We start from the raw sequence: 25,146 nt of genomic DNA on the forward strand, positions 1-25,146 counted from the left end.
ACTCTATTAGTAATACAACGTATAATAAATTTCAAATGACATGATTATTGGGTGAACTTGATATCTATTCATATTAATTTAAAATGCTATATAAACATGTAATAAGAGTAGATTGAACTTTACGGACTTCTGTGAACTAAAAAATAGATGCTAGAAATAGTTTATATCATATTAAAACATGTTCAATTTAGAATAACAATCTCCTTATATTTTAACACGACATGTTCGAGTACTAGTTTGAATTCAAAATATAAATATATTATGACCACTAAATAATAAATTGTACATGTCATATTAAAACATGCTTTGTCAGGATATTAGTCATTATAAGGTGAAATGGCCGCACACATTTGTAGTTAACTGTGTTTTTCTTCACATGTATTCAGGCATTTACAGCGCAGCGGTTTATTTCATCCTACTCATATGGACATTGTCTCCATAATAAGATGGATGGTCAAGATTTGTCCATGCATATATAGGACCCACATTTTTTTTTGAAATTATATATGTGACAAGATCTTACCCATTGAAATGAGGTGAATGTAGTGCCCACATATATAGGATCTCGTCTACCCAGCGCAGCGCTTAGATATCTATCATAAAATGTGGGATATGTTTGAAAAATACAAACTATTTATAGAAAGAAAATTAATGGGAGAAGGTAACTAATTCAACAATTGAAATTGTGAATGACGTCATATCTTGTGATTTTTTTTTTTAATATTATAACCCGTAGTCGTTACTATTCGATTACATTGAATAAAACCTTGAACTAACATAATAACTTACTAGTTGCGTTAGTCAGGCTGACCACACTAGGTAAGTAATGTGTGCAAGAACGTAAATGGTGAATGAAATTTGTTTCATAGTATATATTGACATACTTCGATTGAGTTCACTTTCTAAAACCTTAAAAATTTGCAAATCATGTTTAAATATATAATGATACTAACAAGTTAGAGCTAGCAATATTCTACTAGGCAATAACCCACTACTGTCCTAAAGAGGTTATGTCTATGTGACCAGCCAATCCACCAACTCAAAGATTTCTTTCGACATTTTCAAAAAAATAAATAAATAAATAAATAAATAAAAATTCCTCTCGATAGTGGAAATGAAAGAGATGCATACATTATCATACATTTCTATCCATTTGTGATTTCTGATGACGTGGCCCAATGGAAATATGCCTCCCTAGTCCTGACTGTCTTTCTTTTCTTTTGAGCAAACCTCCTTAATGTCTGTCTTTATCTTACGTCGATTCCATCCATCCATATATTCTAATTACACAGGATGAACGAAGCATGGCTTCTTCACATCATGTGCTCTGATATAAAAAATAATTAAGAGGCTAGCCATCCACCAAATTGCTGTTCTGTAATAAAATCTTGAATTTACTCTCGCTATTCAAAGCTTGTTCTTTTTTACCAATTCAAGGGATTTCATTTCTTTGCGAGTTCAGAAGAACAACAGCAAACCATCCTCAAACTACCCATATCCCGTACAGTTGCATCTTTGTGAGAGTCAGAGTAAAGTTTGTTTCTTGCTCGGGAAAATCAGAGTTAAGGTGGTTTCTTGCTGGGAAATCCGAAACATTATTTGGGATTTCTTGAAACTTTAGTGTGCGGAAACCTGTATATAGAAATAGCATATCTATGATGGCCCTTTGCAAATTTCCCTTTGCTGGGCCTGTGAGCACTGGGGTGGGTATAGATGCTCAAAAGCGTACTATTTTAGCCTCTCAGTGGTTGGGTGGAATTGATCTGCAGTGCCACCTTGACTTCAAGAATAAGCAGGTCTGCAAGTATTTAATTCTTCTGTATTGATTTGTTGATTTTAAAAGAAGAGCGATTCTTCTTGAGTTTTGAGAATACATCCATGTGGTTGTTCTTGGACGAGGAAGTTCCCTCTTTTGTCATTTATGTTACAGATTGGCATGTCAATGATTCTGTCCTAGATTCAATGTATTGCTTAAGAGTGAAAGAATTTGCGGCTATCTTTGTTTTTTGCATGTTGTTTTGGGTGTATGAATTGAAAGGAAATAGTTGTGTTGATATTCAGCTGTCAGCCAGATAGGAGGACTACCATTGGCATCCGCCGGTTAAAATAAAAACAAAAATCAAATTTTATTTGGAATTCTAGTGTCAGTTCTACCCAAAATGCAATTGAGTCCCTCGAATTTAAAATTTAATCAATGGATTGAAATGGATGCTTTGTGCTATGTTTGTGTTGTAGGCAAGGAAAAAATCTACCGTGGTCCATGGGTCATTGTCCGAACGAGGAGAATATTACTCACAGAAGCCGCAAACTCCTCTTTTGGATACTATCAATTATCCAATCCATATGAAGAATCTCTCCATAAAGGTCTCACAAGTGTTTGAAACTCGAGGTATTATATTTTCTGTCAACCTTGGAATCAGCATTCACTGAATGCTATTTTTGGCGCAGGAATTGAATCAACTTGCAGATGAACTGCGATCTGATGTTATTTTCAATGTCTCAAAAACCGGGGGTCATCTTGGCTCAAGTCTTGGCGTAATTGAGCTCACTGTGGCACTGCATTATGTTTTCAATGCTCCTAAAGATAGAATACTTTGGGATGTTGGCCATCAGGTGATAGTTCATTTCCATTGAATCTTATGGTTGTGTACACAGGAGTCACTGTAATCGTTGTCCATATTTTGACAGTCTAATTCTTAACGCTGCAGTCTTATCCGCACAAAATTTTGACTGGAAGAAGGGATAAGATGTCAACTTTGAGGCAAACGGATGGTCTGTCTGGCTTTACTAAACGGTCTGAAAGTGAATATGATTGCTTTGGTACTGGTCACAGCTCTACGACTATCTCAGCTGGATTAGGTATGATCTGACACCGAGATGAAAAATATAAACATGCTTCATAAATCAGAAATTGTGATGTGATTTTAGTTTGGACGAGGCTTTTATTTCCTCATCAAGAACATGGAAGCTTTGTGTTCACTTGGATATCCATCAGGTTTAGCTTAATATATGTTTGAAATGACTATCGGCATTTTGTAATGATGGAGCAAATGCTTTAAGTTATTGATGGAAAGGGGAGTTACTACTTAGTTACTTACGGTATACATCAACTTGTATGCATCATACATCAATAATAACTATATATACACAAATTGGGAATTTACATCTTTTTTCAATTTATTTTGATCTGCATTTCTTAACTGAGCAGGAATGGCTGTGGGAAGAGATCTAAAAGGAAGAAAGAATAATGTAGTGGCTGTGATAGGGGATGGTGCTATGACAGCAGGGCAGGCATATGAAGCAATGAACAATGCTGGCTACCTCGATTCTGATATGATTGTTATTCTTAACGACAATAAACAAGTTTCTTTACCAACTGCTAACTTAGATGGGCCGATTCCTCCTGTTGGTGCTTTGAGTAGTGCTCTGAGTCGATTGCAGTCCAACCGGCCTCTCAGAGAACTTAGAGAAGTTGCCAAGGTTCTTATTATTCTTGGACATGTTAACTGGTAAAAGTATCCATTTGTCCCAGGCATTTATTTTGAGTCGTTTATTAATTGTGTCTGAAATTGTCACAGGGAGTTACCAAGCAGATTGGAGGGCCCATGCATGAACTTGCATCTAAAGTGGATGAATATGCTCGTGGTCTGATCAGTGGTTCCGGGTCGACACTGTTTGAAGAGCTTGGACTTTATTATATTGGCCCTGTTGATGGTCACAATATTGATGATATGGTGGCGATTCTTAAAGAAGTCGAGAGTACTAAAACAACTGGTCCTGTTTTGATCCATGTGGTGACTGAGAAAGGCAGGGGATATCCATATGCAGAAAAAGCTGCAGACAAGTACCATGGTATGTTAACAGCTAAAGATTTACAGAAGGTTCCATAAAAATCAAGTTTTCCTTGAAGTTTTTGCTGTACCTTATTCGCGCATGAACACAATATCTAGATCACCATTTAATGGGCTTAATACTTACAGGTGTGAACAAGTTCGATCCCGCAACAGGCAAGCAACATAAATCCAGTACCCCGACTCAGTCGTACACGACCTACTTTGCCGAGGCCTTGATTGCTGAAGCTGAAGTAGACAAGGATATAGTTGCGATCCATGCTGCAATGGGCGGTGGTACGGGTTTGAACCTTTTCTTGCGCAGATTCCCCACAAGATGTTTCGATGTGGGAATAGCAGAACAGCATGCCGTAACTTTTGCTGCAGGTTTGGCATGTGAAGGCATCAAACCGTTTTGCGCAATCTACTCATCTTTCTTGCAAAGGGGTTATGATCAGGCAAGAAAACAACACCCAATATTTTGTTTTCTCATCCACCATTGCTTATTACATTATATTTTTGAATGGGGAATTTCTTAGGATTTGGTTCCATATCCAGGTAGTACATGATGTGGATTTGCAGAAGCTTCCTGTGAGGTTTGCAATGGACAGAGCAGGCTTGGTTGGATCAGACGGTCCCACACATTGCGGAGCATTTGACGTTGCTTTTATGGCATGTCTTCCTAACATGGTGGTCATGGCTCCATCTGACGAGGCTGAACTATTTCACATGGTGGCAACTGCGGCTGCCATAGATGACAGACCTAGCTGTTTCCGATATCCAAGAGGTAACGGAGTAGGTGTCGAGCTGCCACCAGAAAACAAAGGCATCCCCCTTGAGGTACTGAGCTACCTTTTCTTCTACTCTAATTTACATCAAAGTAGAATGGTTGACCCTGATGGAATCGTACATGTCTCAATTTTTCTTAAGGTTGGAAAGGGCAGGATCTTGATTGAAGGGGAGAGAGTGGCTCTGCTTGGGTATGGAACAGCAGTTCGGAGCTGTTTGTCTGCAGCTGCCTTGCTAGAACCCCGTGGTGTACGGTTGACAGTTGCAGATGCTCGTTTCTGCAAGCCATTGGATCATGCTCTTATTCGCAGTTTGGCTAAATCCCATGATGTCTTAATCACCGTGGAAGAAGGGTCAATTGGTGGGTTTGGATCTCATGTAGCTCAATTTATGGCTCTGGATGGGCTTCTCGATGGCAAGTTGAAGGTAAAAATATTAACATTACAACTAGTTTTGGATCTCTTTCAAGAAACGTACTTCCTCTGGACTAACAAACACTTAGTCAGGTCGGAGATAATCTCAATTTGTCGGATCATCGAAATTATCTGAAGGTTTTGAAGAATCACCTAAGACTTTGACTGGTGACAGAACCAGATCTTTGAACAGTCCGGGGTGGGGGGGTTACGTGATGTTCATAATATGCAAGTAAGATTGGTTCGAGGGACCTAAACTATTTGGCTATGGGGTAGTGACTCAACACTATTTTGACCTCGCTAGTTCCATCCAACTAAGACAAATTAAATCGGATTTAATAATTCTGGAGAGGTGGGTACAAGGAGAAGGTAAGGTGGGGAAAATTCGATGAATTTTAGGGTGAATCTAGCCGTTCTTAAAAAATCACAAACAAAGCTTCAAATTTTGTGTCTGGTTTTGTCATAATTCTGCCCCTTGGTTTTCGTTGAACTAGACATAAAACTCGGCGTGCATTTGCATTCACATTCATTATACGTTTTACTTGCAAACATCCTACATAGGCCATCTAACACTGTGCTAGTCGAATATAAGGAAACGAGATAGATAACTAATTCACATATGTGTAATTTGAAATTCTGCAGTGGAGGCCTCTGGTTCTTCCAGATCGTTACATTGACCATGGATCCCCAGCCGACCAGCTAATGGAAGCCGGTTTGACGCCATCCCACATAGCTGCAACAGTCTTTAACATGCTTGGGAAAGCTAGGGAGGCTTTGGAGATCATGTCCTAGGAAGATATGTGCATTGTAGAAAGTGAAATATTTCTAAATTTTGTTTATAAATGCGTTATTTAGTGTTAGATTGAAATTGATTTTTTTGTATGATCAGATTTAACTACACTTTGGTGGTGAAACGATTGAGATTTCTTTCAGCGACCGAAGCTTTCAAAGTCACTGTCCTTGCTTTTCCTTTGCATGGATTTTTGCAGTGTACGTGTTGTTTTCTTTGAATCCAATTTTAAGGCATACCTTGGCTTATTTTAGGACAATATGTTACAATTTTTTTTTACAAAAAATATGTAGAAATTTGAATATTTTTTTAGTGGGTTTAGCTAATGCCTTTCGCAAAGCTGCTATATTTCATCAAGTAGATTTTTTTTATAAAAAAAAAACAGAAGCTGTAAAAACCATCAACACTTGCACAAACGCGCGCCATGCAAATGCATCAAGTTTCAAGCCGATTACAATGAAAGTTAAAATTCATAGAATTACAGATCTGAGCTTAACAAAACACTGAACCAAACACAAATGATCATATTCGTACGTAAAATGATCCTATTTGACTTTAGGGTTCACAACACGACAGTTCTTCCGAATTTCACCAGCATTTTCCCCGACCAGTACTTGAATCCCCCCCATTTTCACCATCGAAGCCGCAAACTGATCGAAAAAATTCCTCGTAGACTGGAATCTTCTGACGATTCCTGCTGAAGTTGGGTTGGTTAGAAGAGCTGCATCGGATTGGAAAAGGCCCATGCTTTGGTTGACAGCGATGAAATAGTGTGAGTCGAAAGAGAGGACGCTGTTAGGATCCATGTCCACGACTGTGGCGGGGTTGGCCGGGTTGGGGCACCGTGTCTTCAAGAAAGCCGCGTAGGTTGGGTCGAGTGAAGGGTCAGTATCACCTTTCCCAGTGAAGTCGAAGAGCCTCCGAGAGAAGGCTCCGCAATGGGATACTCCGATGGTGTGTGCACCTGCCATTTTGTTTTGAAATCTCAAGCAACTGGATATATATTATAAAATGATTATTAGCAGTTTTTTTAAATATTCTACAGTCAAATGAGAAGATACACCAGGTCAACCATTTTATTAAAAAAATGACATTCTAAGTGAAATACACTGCGGAAGATCATTTTAAAAAAAATAATGATTGATTAGAGTTAGATAATAAAATATTCCATCAAATATCGAATGATATTCGTGTACGATATGCATGATCCCATTACTTACCTGATAAAGCAACGAGATCCTTGATGTCTAAACCTTTATTTGCGAATAGATTTTGAAGCGTGGAAAAGTTCGAAAACGGCGAAGGCAAGTTGCCCGCAACATCTGATAAAAGAGAAACCCTGCCATCTTTTCTACCCGTGAGAACATTCCACATCGACCTTCCAAACTGCAAATAAATTGTACAAAACTAAAAATGTTGAAACCAAGACGTTGTTTGGAATGCATGTTAAATATAAATACAACTTTTTTAAAAGGAAAAAAAAAAGAATTTACAGGCAAAGAAACAGCATCACGAGCAGCTAAAGCAAGAATATCAGCGCAAGAAACAATTCCGGGCGGGCAAGACTGCTCTATTTGAGTCTTGATATCATCAATAACTTCAAATCCACCCAATGTGAGATTCGGCCTCGCGTCCTTTTCAGATTGATTCGTCCCTACCGTGTCCAGTAGTATCGATGCATCGCACCCCTATACATACCCGAAGAACACGACAACATGCAACATTAGTACATGCATATTCATATTCATGCATGTGAAGATACGATTCATGCTTGTTATACAATAGCGTGCATGCTGCACGCATGTTCGCATAAAGTCGATATCTATATTAAGATAAATGTGTTAGTATACGTGGTGTGAGACAGTTTGAATAGTATACCCTAACAAAGCAATCATGATAATGCACACGAAGCAATTTAGCAGCCAATGTAGGGTCTTTTCCCACCCTGTTCCAAGTGATTCGCCTCACGATCTGCTCGGCCTGTGGGCACCGAGTGGTTCCGTAGAAATTCGGTATCAAACGTGCCGGACCCTTACCGGATCCTGCAGCCTCCACCGAAACTAGCGACAACAAGATAATAAAATTGATTGCAAATCTCATTTTCATGATCACAAATAATTAAGCAATAAGTTAGTAAAACAATACACAACTGTTTTTGAAATGTTGGAGGTACGTGAAATGAAATCCCGGATACACTTTTTATAGGCAAAGATTTACGAATGACTGGATAAAAGTTGGACTAGATAGCGCAACTAGCCGCAGTTGGTGGGTCTTGTAGAAGACATTGTTTATTTTCCCGAAGTAGGGTACCAATATTCAAACTTATATTATCATATTAAAAAAAATTAAATTTTCAAGTGGTAAATACAGGTTTATTTTTTTTGGCTTTCGGGTCTTTCTGCGAAAATCGTAGAATCATACGAAGTAGTCAACGGTAACTAGGGAAATGATGAAAGTGATTCCTCAGTTTAAAAAAGGTATTTGACAACTTGAACATTTTATTATGCATGAAAATACATACTAGATTCATAAAAAATATTATTTTTATACTAAAATTATTATTTTTACTTTAAGTATTGATCTATTTGACCAGCACAAAAATAGATATGTGAAACATCTCAAAAGATACCTACTTATCTATACTATTATATTAAAAACGTGGTCATCATATTAAATACCTTAGATGAATAGATGTCACTAAAATATTTAATTTAATAAATACATTTTTTATCTCAATAAAAACCTCCTCAAGTACATAGAAAAAAATTTAAACAAAACTTTCTTTTTTATATCGAGCAACTTCCTAAATTGAAAATAATTTTGTGTTAATTGTTTAATATTAATTGATCAAATAAAAAATAAGAATAACGCATGCAACACATGTGTATCTTTTACTAACTATTATAATAATCTTAACACACTTTATCATTAAATTATAATTTTTACAAATCTGATTGCTCTGAAATTAAATTAAACATTTCATTTTGCACGTTTTTATATTTTCATAGAATCTTTTCCCAAAATATCAAAATTTAAAGGACAATGTGAATTAAAATAAATTATTAAAAGGATTATTAATAATTGAGTTTTCATTGTCTTAACTTTTTACGGTATAGATAATTAGATAGATATAAACGGGTAGGATATATTTTTATTCTTTAATCAATAGTAAATAGTTTTGAAATAGAAATAAACAGCACCATCAAATTCATTGAAAATATAATTTATTTGTGATCAAATATATTTAAAAATAATAAATTTGAATAGAATATGAAAACAATATAGAATAAATATTTAAGAATATTATGTCTATTACTGACAGATTAATGGTGGATTCTCCGATTTGTGTTGTGGTTGGAAATTTTGAAGCTGAAACTCGTAATGAAGTAAAACGCCCCGAAAATATTATATTTCTAAACATTTTTGTTTAAAATAATCTTATAATTTATAATGACTTATTTTTCCCATTTAATTTAAGAGCTTAATCATTAATAAAATAACAAAAACCCATATGGTACTGTCTTACGAGTTAATTTTGTGAGACGAATCTCTGACCCGATCCGACCAATGAAACATATTATTTTTTATGTCAAAAAAATTATTTTTCATTATATTTATGGACCAGATGAACCTGTTTCACGAATATAAATATGTAAGATTGTTTCACAAAATATCAACTCCAATAAATTTAATAACATAGTCGAGCAGGTCCTACGCGAAAGGTGTTCTTTCATATGAATAATTGAGAGTAGACATTATTTTTGCTTAGAGAGCTGGTTATAACCTAATGTTTGAGTTACTGTACAAGTTAAGTAAGATATTTGAACCACATTGTGTTTGTTAATTACAAGTTCTTATATGTGTACAAATCAACTTTAAAAAAAATTACCTTTTTAACACAAGAAAGCGACCTTTTCAAGAAGTATTTGAATTAAAAAAATGGTATTTCATTTGAAATTTTATTTTTAGAAAAAAAACACTTAAAATTATAAATCGATAAATATGCCTTTAGACTTATATCTTAGCAGCATGAAACAAAAGTTAAAAAATAATACTTTAATTGTGCGTTTGGATGTATAAAAATAGATCTTGAAATTTGAATTCCATTTTGCCGTTGGTTAAAATTTAAAATGTAATTTGAAATTTTAAAAATAATATTTCTTATATTAAAAAAAATTGTTTCTTATTTTTAAATTTTTTTATTAATAATATTTATATTTATACTCGTATTTTTATGGGAAAAAAAAAATTATTTTAAGCATATAACACATTTTTTTGAGCCGAACCAAACGAAACCTTGTGTTTTTGTTTTTTCCGTTGACTGTATCAAGTCAAAAATATTAAATAACCACGTGTTGACTCAAGCGTAGAGTACGCAGAAAAATAGGAAGAAATTTCTTGGTTTGATAAAGATTGAAATAAAAAAAATTAAAAAAAATATGTAATAATAGGATAAAAATAATTATAATGACTAAAGTTAAGTTTTTAATAAAGTATCACTTAAATATGATTAAGATGTTATTAGTTAAGCAATTTGAAGTATTTAATCATCAATCAATCAACCAGTTTGGAGACACGGGTCATTTCGGAACTTCCGAAGTTTAGATAGATCAGTCTTTCGAACCTACACAACCAGCAAGACAGCAACACATCCACGCGTAACATTTCAAACCTTCCGAACCTTGAATTAGACCTTCCGATCTCCGCCTTCCGATGAGGTATCATGACAAGCATGACACGTAATGCAGAAGATGGTTCCACTACAACAATAAATGACTATTGTGACATTTTTTTTGAAGTTTTTAATTAAATGTTGTTACAAATACTTAATTAATAATGATACTTGTAAAAAATTAATAATGTGTAAAATAAAAAAACATATTAGATTATTTATCCTGACACTCGCTGAAGAATTATTGTTATTCGCAGTTTATATCTCAATTAGGGCAAAGGGCAGTTTTGGAAAAATAAGGCGTTGGCTTGGGCACTGTACAAAATGGGACTCTTAATACCTCGCCGAAAGTGGGATCTATGTAAGGCGTTTTCACAATTGAACAGTGTCCAAATCACGGGAATTGGATTATCCCTAATGCACTTATCAGCGAGTCAAACAATTGATTGGTAGTCCTAACCTAGGCTAATATTTTTATACATGGTTTATTTTTTGTACAACTGGATATGATTGTATAATATTAACACAACGTTTGGTAGATATGATGGGATTAATAATATGTAGACAATACAATGAATTATAAAGTGGTATCACATGAGATATAATACATTGCATAAAAAAAAATTTTGTTTGCTTCTATTGTTAACCTCCTTATTGATTGAGATGGTAAAATATACTTTTCCGTTTTACCCCTGATGACTATATTATTTACAAATTACCTGGATATACACAACACATCTCTCTCGCAGATCTAAAAGCTCAGATCTATGGATTATACTATCGCTCTCCCTCGATGGTTTAAATTTCTTTCATCTCAAATCTGAAGAGAATCCCCTTGATATTTGTGGCAAACGATATGGTAATGTCATAATTTATATTAAATTTGTATTTTGGCAACTGTTTCTCTTTTATACCTCTATTATTTGTTTCTCGAATTCACGTCGTTACCAATGGGTTTTGGGGTGATATCCTTCTCATTGTTACTAAAAAAAATTATTTTGCAGGTTTGTGGAGCCTTTTACCATAGACAACCCAGAAGTTTCATTTGAAGAATCTGCCATTATCCCACCCGAGAGACCCATAGCGGCGGCCTCTGATATAACGACTGAAGAATTATTGTTATTCGCAGCTTATATCTCAATTAGGGCAAAGGGCAGTTTTGGAAAAATAAGGCGTTGGCTTGGGCACTGTACAAAATGGGACTCCTAATACCTCGCCGAAAGTGGGATCTATGTAAGGTGTTTTCACAATTGAACAGTGTCCAAATCACAGGAATTGGGTTATCCCTAATGCACTTATCAGCGAGTCAAACAATTGATTGGTAGTACTAACCTAGGCTAATATTTTTGTACAGGGTTTATTTTTGTACAACTGGATATGATTGTATAATATTAACGCAACGTTTGGTAGATATGATGTGATTAATAATATGTAGACAATAATGGATTATAAAGTGGTATCGCATGAGATATAATACCTTGCATAAAAAAGATTTTTGTTTGCTTCCATCGTTAACCTCCTGATTGATTGAGATGGTAAAATATACTTTCCCGTTTTACCCCTGTGACTATATTATTTACAAATTACCTGGATATACACAACACATCTCTCTCGCAGATCTAAAAGCCCAGATCTATGGATTATACTAACGATCTCCCTCGTTGGTTTAAATTTCTTCCATCTCAAATCTGAAGCGAATCCCCCTGATATTTGTGGCAAACGATCTGGTAATGTCATAATTTCTATTAAATTTGTATTTTGGCAACTGTTTTTCTTTTATACCTCTATTATTCGTTTTCTCGAATTCACGTCGTTACCAATGGGTTTTGGGGTGATCTCCTTCTCATTGTTACTAAAAAAAATTATTTTGCAGGTTTGTGGCTGATTTTACCATAGACAACCCAGAAGTTTCATTTGATGAATCTGCCAAAACCCATCCGAGAAACCCATAGCGGCAGCCCTCTGATACAACGACCGAAGAATTATTGTTATTCGCAGCTTATATCTCAATTAGGGCAAAGAGCAGTTTTGGAAAAATAAGGCGTTGGCTTGGGCACTGTACAAAATGAGACTCCTAATACCTCGCCGAAAGTGGGATCTATGTAAGGCGTTTTCACAATTGAACAGTGTCCAAATAACGGGAATTGGGTTATCCTTGATGCACTTATCAGCGAGTCAAACAATTGATTGGTAGTCCTAACCTAGGCTAATATTTTTGTACAGGGTTTATTTTTGTACAACTGGATATGATTGTATAATATTAACGCAACATTTGGTAGATATTATGTGATTAATAATATGTAGACAATAATAGATTATAAAGTGGTATCGCATGAGATATAATACCTTGCATAAAAAAGATTTTTGTTTGCTTCCATCGTTAACCTTCTGATTGATTGAGATGGTAAAATGTACTTTCCCGTTTTACCCCTGGTGACTATATTATTTACAAATTACCTGGATATACACAACACATCTCTCTCGCAGATCTAAAAGCCCAGATCTATGGATTATACTATCGCTCTCCCTCGATGGTTTAGATTTCTTTCATCTCAAATCTGAAGCGAATCCCCCTGATATTTGTGACAAACGATCTGGTAATGTCATAATTTCTATTAAATTTGTATTTTGGTAACTGTTTTTCTTTTATACCTCTATTATTCGTTTTCTCGAATTCACGTCGTTACCAATGGGTTTTGGGGTGATCTTCTTCTCATTGTTACTAAAAAAAATTATTTTCCAGATGTGTGGCTGATTTTACCATAGACAACCCAGAAGTTTCATTTGAAGAATCTGCCATTAAGCCCATCCGAGAAACCCGTAGCAGCGGCCTCTGATACAACGACTAAAGAATTATTGTTATTCGCAGCTTATATCTCAATTAGGGCAAAGGGCAATTTTGGAAAAATAAGGCGTTGGCTTGGGCACCGTACAAAATGGGACTCCTAATGCCTCGCTGAATGTGGGATCTATGTAAGGCGTTTCCACGATTGAACAGTGTCCAAATAACGGGAATTGGGTTATCCCTGATGCACTTATTAGCGAGTCAAACAATTGATTGGTAGTCCTATCCTAGGGTAATCCTATCTACCAAACGTTGCGTAAGTTTATAGGATTTACGTGCGGGTGTAATGGGGGATATTATGGTTTACGTGTCTTGCACTGATTTATGGATTTCATACTCTGATTATATTTTATTAAGGTTTAATATTATTATTTACTTCTAATCTAATCCTTAAATTAGAAGTACTATTTTGGAGTGTCCGAAAAAAATACAATAAGTATTATGTTTTTATTTTTCTCAAATATATTGAAATTAATTAATACCCGTACAAATTGTTAATTTTAAAATTTCATATAAACAACATTTTTTTCCATGAATTTTAGCGTTAAGCAACTGATATATACTTTTATTATGGAGAAACTGATTCCTTGATCTATAGGCAAAATGTATTGCAAAATTTCCAAAATATTATGTTATTTGTTTGATTGACAGGAATACAAAAAACCAAACTCTGCCTTACGTAAAGTTGCCAGAGTACGATTAACCTCTGGATATGAAAACGATGTAGTTTCTACTAATTTCAAACTTCTACTTTACTTTGTATTTGTATTAGTCTTCTCTCTCATTTTCGAAATCATTCAACTATTTTATTTTTATAATCAAATTATTTTTCATTTCTATAAAATTATTGTTGAATAAAAATCATAGTATATATAAAATGTTTGTTTTTTAACTCATTATCCCTTCCTTCAAATCCGAAAGCTAAATTTCATTTTTCATTTATCTCAAATATATAGTCAGTACTTATATTTAATATTATTTTCTAGGTTTTTACCAATTTACCCCTATAAAATATTAATCATATACATTAGTTACTCCCAAAAATTTTAGAGTGAGTTTCATGTGAGACCGTCTCACGGATACTAATCTGTGAGACGGGTCAATCCTACTCATATTCACAATAAAAGTAATACTCTTAGCATAAAAAATTATACTTTTTCATAAATAACTCAAATAATATATTTGTCTCATAAATTCGACCCGTGAAACCATCTCACACAAGTTTTTGTCAAAATTTTATATCCTATCAAAACACTTATTAAATTACGGTAAAGTAGAAAATTTGTAGGTGAAATATATATATATATATATATATATATATATATATATATATATATATATATATATATATATATATATATATATATATATATATATAGTATATTTTATAGTATTGGGCTTGGCTGATTAAAGAGGGCCATTCAGAGGCCTGTTTAGTATATTGGGCCTATGGAACATTATAATTTCCGTGGACGATTATTCAGTATTCACTTCTACTGAACCCTTGTTTGAAACTTGAATCGCAAGTACTATTGCATTGCAGTATAATCAATCCAAACCCTAAATGAATAGTGATTGATATTTTAATTTTTGGGAGATTACATTTTCTTTTGCTAATGCCACGGTAAGTCGATATTTGCTCATTTCTCCGTAAATCCATTTTGGTTTGGTCTTGCATGTGAATTTTGGTTTCAACTGATGGGACTGGCGTGTGGTTGCAGGTACTATTGCGATTACTGCGATACTTATTTGACGCATGATTCTGTGAGAGCTCACCTGACATTTTGATTTTTGATTTTACTTTGATTTAGTATAAGAGACTTTGCGGTGCTGGAATGTGATTTCGCGTAAATTAAATGACTTAATTTTGATGAATTCAGAGATATGGTGAGCAAAATGATTTAACAGGACTTGTTCAGTTTATCTAGAGAAATGATCGGGTGCTTGACAAAACAACTCCGGAAAGCTTTATAGTTGTTGCTCTGAGAATCCTTGGGTCCGAGCTTGAACTAGTTTAGAGTGGGATCTTCTAGATGTTTAGTAACCTTGCATGAATAATCCCACTTTCTTGACAGGGTAATAGATATGGCCTTCTCACATTTTCTTTAATCCTAGGATTAATTGAAGCATTGGATATGTCAGAATAAAATCCACTTGTCATACTTATGTCTGCATCCAACTTGTAATACTTTGGTGTCATGGTGTGAATTGCTATATTTGGTCTTAAATGAATGAGTCACCCGGTGTTAAACAGGTGAGAGCTTGCCATGATCGACTGTAAAATAAACTTATAATGATGGTAATTGTCTGTCCTAAAGCAATCGATAATAGGAAAACTCGGTTAAGTTTATTTCTTGGGGCTAAGTTCTTATTTGTTATGCGTTAGTTGCTATTTGTGAGGCAGATTTTCTGTTACTCTCACTTCAGCATGTAAAGCAGAATGACATAGCTAATATCTCAAAATTTCTGCCACAACAGAGACTTATAACTTCCATGGCTATAGTACCATTGAGGCATTGGCATTTCCCTCCGGGTCATTGAAATCTTTTCTCAAATGCTCTATGATAACTGATACTACATAATGGATCGTATTATCTGTTGGGTAGGTATCTGTTTGAATATTGGTAAATTCCATGCCCACTGGCAAGTACTAAGAAATAAGACTTTGAATCTACATGTCTAAACTTGCTTAATGGAGTCAATATTTCAGTTTGTGTCGTTGCCATGCACAATATTTTCACATTCATATCACCAAGAGGACATATTCTGACAATTTTTTAACTCTCTCAGCCTTCCGTAAGAAAGCAGCACAATGCTGGTTACAAACACAAGGTAAAGATACAAAAAATTGAAGTAGTGGACGGTTGATTCAGAAATCTATTTGAATATTTAACAAGTGATGCTGAATGCGTATTGGTATGCAGGCAAATATAAAGGGCTTATTACCAAAAGTTTGAGGAGCAGCAAACACAGATCCTGATCGATCAAAAGATCAAGGAGCATCTTGGGCAGACGGCAGTTTACCAACAGATTGGTACGGCTTATCATCAACATCTTGCTGCTTTCCCAGGGGGGCGGCCACGAGTTCCTATGCTACCCCCACCTATGTTGCCTATTCCAGGAGTGGTTGCCCCACATTCCACTTTGGGTGTCAGGCCTCCAGTTCTTTCAACACCTTTTCCAGTTGCCTCTGGTTACGCAGGCAGCAGGAGATACCTTTTTGCATGTTTTTTGTACTAAAACATGACACGAGGAAGTCTGAGTCTAATCATATTCAATGACCGGGCCGGTAATGAATTTCAGGTTATGCAGCTCCACAAATGGGAGCACCAGTAAATATTCAGCCTCCATCCGCTTCATCCTTCCCCTTACCACCCAATGGGATATCAATACTTCCAACTCTGATTGCGCCTTCACCAATTTCAGGAGCAGGGCCTCCCCCGAGCTCAAATGGTGTGCAATCTGCTACTACACAATCAACATACGAGGTTAATCCCTCCGGAACTGCAGCTGGTCTTGCTACACCTACTGCTGGAGTATATTCTTATGCGCAAGACTCCCCAAGCAGTAATCGATATAATGACGGATTGTAAATGGCGTGCGCGTACCCACTTGTAATCTTGGATAACAAAGAAATATATCTTTGGTCGGGCAACTTTTCCTGCAAAATGTGTACATCATTATGATTGCTCTGGCAAAGAATCTGTTTGACTTCAGCTTATGGTTTCATTCGAAAAGTGGGAGTTGAAAGACAGACTATAGACAAAAGAATACGCATGTCATGTGCGAACGTAAATCAGGCTTGTCATCCTGCGTATTCTTTTGCTTTTCCTGACGGGGTTCGAGAGAGTATGGCATCACCTTACCCCGAGCCCAGAAATATGTATATTTTCTGCCCAGCGATAACTGTGAATTTTGAAGTCAAATCGTTTTTTTAATCATGTTTGTCACGATCCATTGCATCTCGAATTTTTTGACTAGTAATGTAAATGTTCTTACAAGTTACGTGGCATATAACACAGTGGCGTGTGTGCCTTGTCAGGCTAGGTGTATTGAGCCATAATATTGTTAACACTGTGGTGTATAATCATAGTATCACAGGAAATACGCTTTATAGATTGTGGACAAACCAAATTTAATATAATGATAATAAAGATTTGTATCAGATACACGATTTAAAAACAAAGATTTATTCGATCCTTCCTTTGGGCATTATCATTTATATCAAGGGTGGTTCCGACGATCATAAAGAGGTCATGTCACGTGAGAAAACATATGTGAATTCGATCAACTCTTGGCAGCGGATAGTGTCTCAATTGGTCGAATTTGAAGCTTGATTTTAAGCTATTCAAATATATCGTACTTAAATCTTAGCTTGGTTGTGTAGCCCAAACGAGTCTATATAAAATTAGTTTGTCAAGTTATGAACCGATCTGTATCGAGTAGGGACGACAATAAGTTGAGTTTGGATAGAATTTCATATCATCTGTCTTCATTCACATTTATTATATCCATCTTCATCCACATCAGATATTTAATTGCAACATCATCTTCACAACCGCCGGATGATTGAATATCCATATATTACCCAAATATCATAGTTACTACATATAATTGCATGTTCTCAAATTTGAATTATTTCAACTAAGATATGAATATTGTTGAGAACAATAAAGAAAAAATTATACAAAAATTAGCAAATTAAACATCTAGATGACCGGTTGGGATAGGTCCCGGTTAGACCGATGGAAGGGTTTTGTTAAACATTAATAACACTTTAACTTAAATATCTTTTTTCGTTTTTCAAGTAGATAAAATTTAGGGAAAATTTGAATTGAGAAAATATATTTTTAAAAAAGTTTTTTTTTTCCAATATAATCCACCAAAATCATTCAGTTGCATATTTACCCAAAAAATGAAATGTTTAATTAACTTTTATAAATTTGGTTGCTTGAAGAATTTATGTTGCGAATTTCAAATCTGTCCATTTATTAATTTTATGAAATGATTCATTTGTTAATCTATGGAAAGGTAGATGTACGTCATTCCAAATTCATTCTTCAAATTCTTGACCAAATCCGACAACTCCATCTAATCAAATTTTTTCAGCGCAATCTTAATTTTAAGCGATTTGGATTTGATAAGTAGTAAGATGGGTACGATTTACAATCATACGAATGTTTGAACAATTGGTTGCATGAAACTTGCCAAACATTTCGATGAACATGAATGAATGATCGGCTATCGCATAACCGAATCATAGTTTACTTACGAACATGATATTTTTTTTTTATCGAACCTGGTACCACGAGCAATAAAAATGAGTTAAACATGTCTCGCCCCAAATAAACAGATTGAGTTGGCAATTTCCCCGCCACCCTCCCCGTCAAATGGCGGGTTGACCGACCGTTCCGGTCCGTCAGCCTGTTTATATGATTCTGATTTCTCTGGAAAAGATGATTCTAATAAGATGGATGGATCTTTATTTGAAAAATGTTGCGAGGAATTTTCTTTTTTGAAAAGGAGGAAATATAAGAGAGAGAAAGAGAACTATCATCTGGGAGGATTTTGGAATTCATTAGGATAATTAACACAAGATCCAAGAAACTTTGGCAATACAAAACCGATGGTTTTCACTAAAAATAGAAAGGTTTCTCATAGTACAGACTAATGTCGAATGCAATCCTTGGAATGCAATTATGCAACAGAAAGAAGCCACAAGTCGAGAAATCAAGTTCCAACCAGATGTCAAGTGACCTTTCATGCTGAGGACTGTCGAACATTCAATCAGAGACAAAATGTTGTTCATTTGCACGAAATATATTAACCCTGTTGTGCCAGAATCATCAAGATAACTGAAAACAGGTGTCGTGCAAAATGAAAACCGTGGAATGACATGAAGACGAAGCTGCAATAACCTTGCCATCAATAGTTTTTCATGATTTCTTTAAATAGTTCCTTTGGAGCTGCAATCATATCACAGCATATCAGCAAAAGTATCTATTCGATGTGTTTTCTTTTATACATGTCAAATATTCTGCCATATAACTTGTTGGACATTTAATCATGAATATACTAGGAGTTCCCCACAAATACATAATGGGACACTTGAAAATTATGTAGTCAGAATAACAGGAAGCATCAAGTGTCACTCCGTGAGTAAAAGACAATGTTTCTTACCTGGTAATCCAGTAAACCTCTCGTATTGTTCGTACGCCTGTCCAACAAACATATCTACTCCAGTTACGATTTTGGCTCCCATTTCCTCAGCTTCTCGCAAAAGTCTAGTGATTTTGGGAGTGTATACAGCGTCAAAAACAAGATCATAATATCTCAAAGCTTCCTGAAAAACCAGACAAAAGGCTAGTAATATAGTATTACTGAGCAAAATTTCTCCGTTCCGCCTCTGTAGACAAGATTGATAAAGTAAGAAAGACATAGTTTACCAACCTTGGTAACAGGCGTCTCATCGACCTTAGGCTGCATGCCTATAGAAGTTGTGTTTGCAAGTATCATTCCACCCTCAGGATGGAAACTATCTAGTTCTGCAAGAGACAGAGCCTGCCCTCCAACAAGCTCAGCCAATTCTCTAGCTCGATCTTGCAAAAATTAAACGAGAAAGTTGTCAAAAGCGCAAAGCGCATTAAAAGCGCTCAGGTGTCCTAGGGCTTAAATTGCAAATCGCACGCTTTACGGTCATAACGCAATGAATAAATATTGTAAAAAGATAAAAATTAAATTAAATTATTTTAAAAATATGAAACATAACATATCAAATAATAAACCGTCATTTTCATCTTCTAAGTATCAAATATTAAAACGTTTGGGCAAAAGGCAAAGGCGGTGTGGGATTGAGGCGACGTGGGGCATAGGCAACAAGATACTAAGGTTTCTTCTGATCTATTTTTAATAAAGAAAGGAGAAATCACATTTTTAGTGAGCGACATCTGTCAGATTTTTTAAAACAAAAAAACTATTTTTTCTATGAAGTGCAAAAAAGGACAAATAAAAAGCACAAAAGCATGCGTTCATGGAAGCCGTGCGCTTTGGAGTACACCGGAGCGCAGGTTGTACGTTTCACTGTGCTTTGCACTTGAGCACGTGCTTTTTGCGCTTTTGAAAACTATGGAGGGAACACAATAAAATATTCTAAAAATTATGAGAATATAAACATGTTCAAACTTCACACCCAACAGACTCAAACCCTCTAAGGATGGGCGGCTTTCAATGTGTTAATTCAACGAAACACACAAAGTCCACTAATCAAAGTCGACTCAGACAGGAACTAAAGGGTTCTTTGTGTTACAAATGCCGCACATCAAATATTAAAACTACTAAAGAGCAACTTATAAACCCAAGAAAATTATATCATTCAATTGCCAAGCCTTTTGGAATGGTACGCGTCTGGAGTTTATAACAGCACTGGTGCTCTCATTGAGAGTTCGCACAGCGGAAGGTGCGACCTAGAAAAAGGATATTACCAAAGTGGTGATAAAAAAAATATATGCTTGATTAAGGTGTGTCATGCATGCGTTGAATACTGACAAAGTGTGTGGAAGTCTTCTAGAGTGGGCCGCCGCACATGTCGGCTTCTCAAGAGTCGTCAAAGTTACAATTGTCTGACATCGAATACTAAAACTAATAAAGATTGGCTGATAAACCCATAAAGATTATGTTTCCTGGTTAATATTCAATTTGTAACATTTTGTCAATATGTGAGATCCAAATGTAGTGTGTATTACCAAAATTAAACTAGAAAGCTGCATGTCAAAAGAAGTCTAACCATAGGTGCGATTAGCAACAACAACCCTTGCTCCCTTCTCTTTTGCACCATAAGCAATCGACTTACCCGCACCACCAGCACCTATGACAATAAACAGTTTTCCTGCCAAGGGCGACCCATTGGTAATATTGTGCAAACCTAGAGAATAATACAAACGCATCAAACTGGGCACTTCAAGTCATGTTAAAACATCTTCTTAGCCGGCAAATAAAGAAAGAAACCTTGAAGTCCATTCTCAATAGCATTAATTGCACCAATATAGTCAGTATTACAACCAAACAGCTTTCCATCGGGTCGCCTGATGACACAATTAACTGCTCCTATTGACTAGCAAAATATTCATGTGAAAAATTAGATGCAAAGACAAAATGCAATAGACTCAATGACATGAATCAGCAAGATTAAGTAGGTTGGCATAGATTTCATTAGCTACCTTGGCAACAGGATCAACTTCATCACAGCAGGTAAGTGCCACTTCCTTATGAGGAATAGTACAGCTGTGATATTCCAATTTCATTAAGCTTACATATTTAGACAACAAATCAATTTTTAGGTCCAGATGAATAGAACTGGCCATAAGAATTTAAATGAAGAAGATAAACCAAAACATATCAAGAGTTTATGTCTATGGTGGGGTAATATAATATCAACTCCGGGAGCTTGTTCGAGAATTGATGACAGAAAAAAATGATCTTTTCATTTAAATTTAAAGACTATTTCCCATATAATATTTAATTCATAGATATGATTGACGGAAGTTGGATAGTTACCTGAAGCCAGTAAAATCTGATGTGGAATAGGTTTCAAAGAACTTTGGAACATTGTCCACTAACAAATATACAAACACTCCATTAATGTTTTCTGATTTGAAAGCTCCATTGTAAAGTAATGGTGATTTGCTGTGAGCGACTGGCTTCCCAATGATCCCAAATACCTTGGTATCAGGACCAATTGATCTAAAGTTGTATAAACTAACCAAGTCCTCTATTGTTGGCTGCCCAGGAGCAGATACCTTTCCTGGTTCCAAAGTACCAAAAGTGAGATATCCACCAAATTTTGGGCAAAGTACTCTTGACATCAATCCCCTTTCTCCCATAACCATCGCAATTATGGGCACCTGAAGGACACGAAACTTTAGCGAATGTTTCCAGCTTTCAAAGCAAATTTGATTAAGAAATGTTATATGCATCGATAAAAAAAAAGAGTTATATTAGGAAAGAATAATACCAACTCATGAAAAATAACATCTCAAAGCAAAAAATAAAGATGAACAGAATGTCCATAGTAACTTGTTATCTGGATTTCGCACTTACTTGGGAATGAACAGTTATTTGAAAAACTCTTGCAACATCAGTGATATCCAGTGCTGTTGTTGCAAACTTGACTATGTCAGCTCCGGCAGCTTGTATTCTGGCAACAAGGTTGCCCAGGTCCTCTGCTGAAGGGGTACAATCGTAGTTGTGCGATGAAACTATGACTTTGCACTTTCCAGGCTTATTTCCATTCATAAATTTGTTGAACTCATCGGCAGCCTTCAAAGAAGTTGACAGTATAAGATCTTTGCAGATTTAGAGAACTCAAAATTGACAGAGCTATATTGTGAACAATACTTGCATTTTTTCTAGTTTGGGTAAACAACAAATGCTACCAATGTTAAAAAAATTCTTCACGGTGGCACGGTAGAATCTCATTGCTGAAACAAAAATTTTCGCCAATGACCATAATTCCCCCCTCAGCCAGGGGCAGGTTTGTTTCAAGAAAGAAACTTTAGCCATATAACAATAGTGACATCCTTACATAATTAAACCTTAAATAGGAAAAGGGACCTTGAGCTCAATATCAATGTGATCAGCTCCCAACTCCATGGCAGTTCGAAGTGCACCAAAACGACTTTTTTCATCACCATCATACTGACCACCTTCCCATGTAGGTCTAGGAATGGCTACGAAGTCAGGTTCTTGAGATAATAGTTTCTATACTCTACTAACATGCAAAAGAATTGCTTACTGTAATAAACAGACTTAAGATGCAATACTAAAAGCACTGACGAGGTAAATATGCTCACACCTCACAATCATGTTCTGCAACTTGCTCTCGAAATGGATCTAAAGCTATTATTCACATGAAGTCAAATATTTTACAGTCGTCGTGGCATTTTGAGAGGCAACACATAAAAGAATCTCATCAATCCAAATTACATCAACAACAAAATAGACACTAAGACACGTTTGTTTATTGACTTTTTGTTGTTAAATTAATGATTTCAGCTTGCAAGTTTGAGTTTATTTCACTATTATTTTCTCTATTTAATAATCAAAACAATTCACACATCTTGTGCTCTAATTACACTAGCAAACCTGTGATATAGAAAAGAGAAGGTTCGAAGAGAAAATCTTAACCAAACAATTTCATATGCCCAAATAAGTTTAATTTCCTTTTCTTCGGGCACAATATCTTAATGACACTTATCCATGGTGCAATTCTTAACCTTCCCCCTTTTCTTTTCCTTCCAGTTATATCATTAATGAGCTGAAATTCTTCATTATTTCAGTGTGTGTGTGCACTCGCACGTGTGTATGCAAGAATCCATAAACAAAACCATATATTGACTGGAAAAAGTTCTTTCCCGCCTAGAGGAAGAAGTGGCAAGTAGCAGTTAGAGGCTTGAATTAAAACCCAAAAGGAAGAAGAAAGAAAAAAGAGGCATGTAGGACAACTGTAGATCAACCTATAAGTAAAGAGAGTAGGCAAAGGGCACTCTTTGATTAATCTTTCAACATCGAAACGAGGGTCAAAACTCTTTAGATGGTCCAATCTAATTTCTACTATATCAGCTCCTTTCATCTTTGCCTTGTGCATCAACTCCACCAGCTGATCCACTGTGTCAGCCATTAATGGAGCACATATCAAAGTTTCATTCCTCCTCATCTTCGCAGCAGATTCAACTGCCAGGTAAAACCCTGAAACCCGAAGGAAGAAAACTAAAAATCAGAACTGAAAAGAATGAAATTACAAGTTTCATCATCGAAATCTAGGGGACGAGGAAAATATGGGTTTTTTTTCCTTTTTAAGGATGAATAGTGATGGAAAAGAGTCGAAAACCTGGAATATTGCCGGAACTTCTTAAGTTCTTTTAACTTTGAACAATTTTTGGTTCTTTATACGTCTAAGCAGCCAAAACAGGGAAAAAAACAGTCTTTACAATTACATAGAAATTTTCGATCAAATCTATTACATGGGTTGACGGAAGGTATTTCAAAATATATTTTATTTGAATAACTAATCTATAATTTCGAATCTAACTAAAACATCGACCATGAGGAAAAAGGGACAAATCAAATTTAGTAATAAATCAAAGATACTAGCTTTAACAAAACCCAGAAAACTCAAAAGAGAAGGGGAAAAACACAATCTTAACAAAAGCTAATGTGTGAAGAATATATTGAAAACATGGGCTGTTGGAAGCTTACAAACAAATTCAATGTGTTCCGAGTGGGCTTCTTATAGCACGGAGGGAGGTTTCAGTGCGTAGCGTATGAAAGATGGCAGAATGTGAAAAGCATGGGAATGGGGAGAGAGAAAGTTTCCCAACATTTGGTGGAGAAATGGGGTAGTGGCAGTTGGGGATTGTCTTGGTTGGTGAGGATCACTTCATCGCACAAGGCTTCGACCCATCTGCCCCGTTACAGCTTCCAAACCCCTACTAAACATGGATAATGATATATCCACTGGAAACTCAAAAAAGACCTAATTGCCGATTTTGAGACGGGCTCTGGAATTCCATATTCAATTATAACAAATCTAAAAAAAACAACCCGACCGTATACAAATGTACTTGCCCGTACTTTATGTACACATACTGTTTGTGTTAGAGCCCATAAGATGTACCAAGGGCATGTAGATGCACTTGAATATGCAAATTAGTATCATTATTTTCTGAATATAAATTATCGTTTTTAAAATATATATTTAACGTCAAAATATAGAAGTCATTCTTTAACGAGATTTATTTTTATTTTAGTTA

General features: G+C 35.5%; 3 protein-coding genes and 1 long non-coding RNA gene across 6 annotated transcripts; 2 read left to right on the top strand and 2 right to left on the bottom strand.

The window, feature by feature from the left end:
• The first annotated feature begins 1,236 nt into the window (after nucleotides 1-1,236).
• On the top strand, nucleotides 1,237-5,982 carry LOC140811415 (probable 1-deoxy-D-xylulose-5-phosphate synthase, chloroplastic). The gene is made up of 10 exons (XM_073169265.1): nucleotides 1,237-1,796; nucleotides 2,236-2,364; nucleotides 2,449-2,613; nucleotides 2,709-2,859; nucleotides 3,209-3,480; nucleotides 3,579-3,852; nucleotides 3,981-4,288; nucleotides 4,389-4,670; nucleotides 4,761-5,045; nucleotides 5,675-5,982. Exons 1-10 carry the CDS (start codon nucleotides 1,656-1,658, stop codon nucleotides 5,822-5,824), a joined length of 2,157 nt encoding a protein of 718 aa, XP_073025366.1. The 5' UTR covers nucleotides 1,237-1,655; the 3' UTR covers nucleotides 5,825-5,982.
• A 232-nt stretch (nucleotides 5,983-6,214) lies between these two features.
• Nucleotides 6,215-7,974, bottom strand: LOC140812571 (peroxidase 24). Its single transcript, XM_073170876.1, has 4 exons — nucleotides 7,701-7,974; nucleotides 7,316-7,510; nucleotides 7,043-7,208; nucleotides 6,215-6,786 (listed from the first exon to the last, which is right to left on the bottom strand). The coding sequence occupies exons 1-4, from the start codon at nucleotides 7,926-7,928 to the stop codon at nucleotides 6,368-6,370; spliced, it is 1,008 nt and encodes a 335-aa protein (XP_073026977.1). The 5' UTR covers nucleotides 7,929-7,974; the 3' UTR covers nucleotides 6,215-6,367.
• A 6,844-nt stretch (nucleotides 7,975-14,818) lies between these two features.
• LOC140813148 (uncharacterized) lies at nucleotides 14,819-17,244 on the top strand. Of its 2 annotated transcripts, none has more exons than XR_012113840.1 (5): nucleotides 14,819-14,963; nucleotides 15,061-15,103; nucleotides 16,130-16,171; nucleotides 16,264-16,532; nucleotides 16,643-17,244. It is a non-coding gene; the product is annotated as an uncharacterized lncRNA (long non-coding RNA). The 2 variants fall into 2 exon arrangements; XR_012113841.1 differs by having other exon boundaries at nucleotides 15,594-16,171; nucleotides 16,643-16,895.
• Nucleotides 17,245-18,885: 1,641 nt separating this feature from the next.
• Nucleotides 18,886-24,864, bottom strand: LOC140811646 (bifunctional 3-dehydroquinate dehydratase/shikimate dehydrogenase, chloroplastic-like). Of its 2 annotated transcripts, XM_073169671.1 has the most exons (12): nucleotides 24,593-24,864; nucleotides 24,225-24,288; nucleotides 23,851-24,082; nucleotides 22,949-23,054; nucleotides 22,436-22,654; nucleotides 21,893-22,239; nucleotides 21,556-21,619; nucleotides 21,344-21,449; nucleotides 21,123-21,260; nucleotides 19,790-19,938; nucleotides 19,520-19,682; nucleotides 18,886-19,305 (listed from the first exon to the last, which is right to left on the bottom strand). In XM_073169671.1, exons 3-12 carry the CDS (start codon nucleotides 24,048-24,050, stop codon nucleotides 19,265-19,267), a joined length of 1,533 nt encoding a protein of 510 aa, XP_073025772.1. In that variant the 5' UTR covers nucleotides 24,051-24,082; nucleotides 24,225-24,288; nucleotides 24,593-24,864; the 3' UTR covers nucleotides 18,886-19,264. The 2 variants fall into 2 exon arrangements, with proteins under 2 accessions (XP_073025772.1, XP_073025771.1); XM_073169670.1 differs by lacking the exon at nucleotides 24,225-24,288 and having other exon boundaries at nucleotides 24,593-24,863.
• Nucleotides 24,865-25,146: the final 282 nt, after the last annotated feature.

The sequence above is a fragment of the Primulina eburnea genome, chromosome 14 (assembly GCF_022965805.1).
Source record: "Primulina eburnea isolate SZY01 chromosome 14, ASM2296580v1, whole genome shotgun sequence".
Lineage (NCBI taxonomy): Eukaryota > Viridiplantae > Streptophyta > Magnoliopsida > Lamiales > Gesneriaceae > Primulina > Primulina eburnea.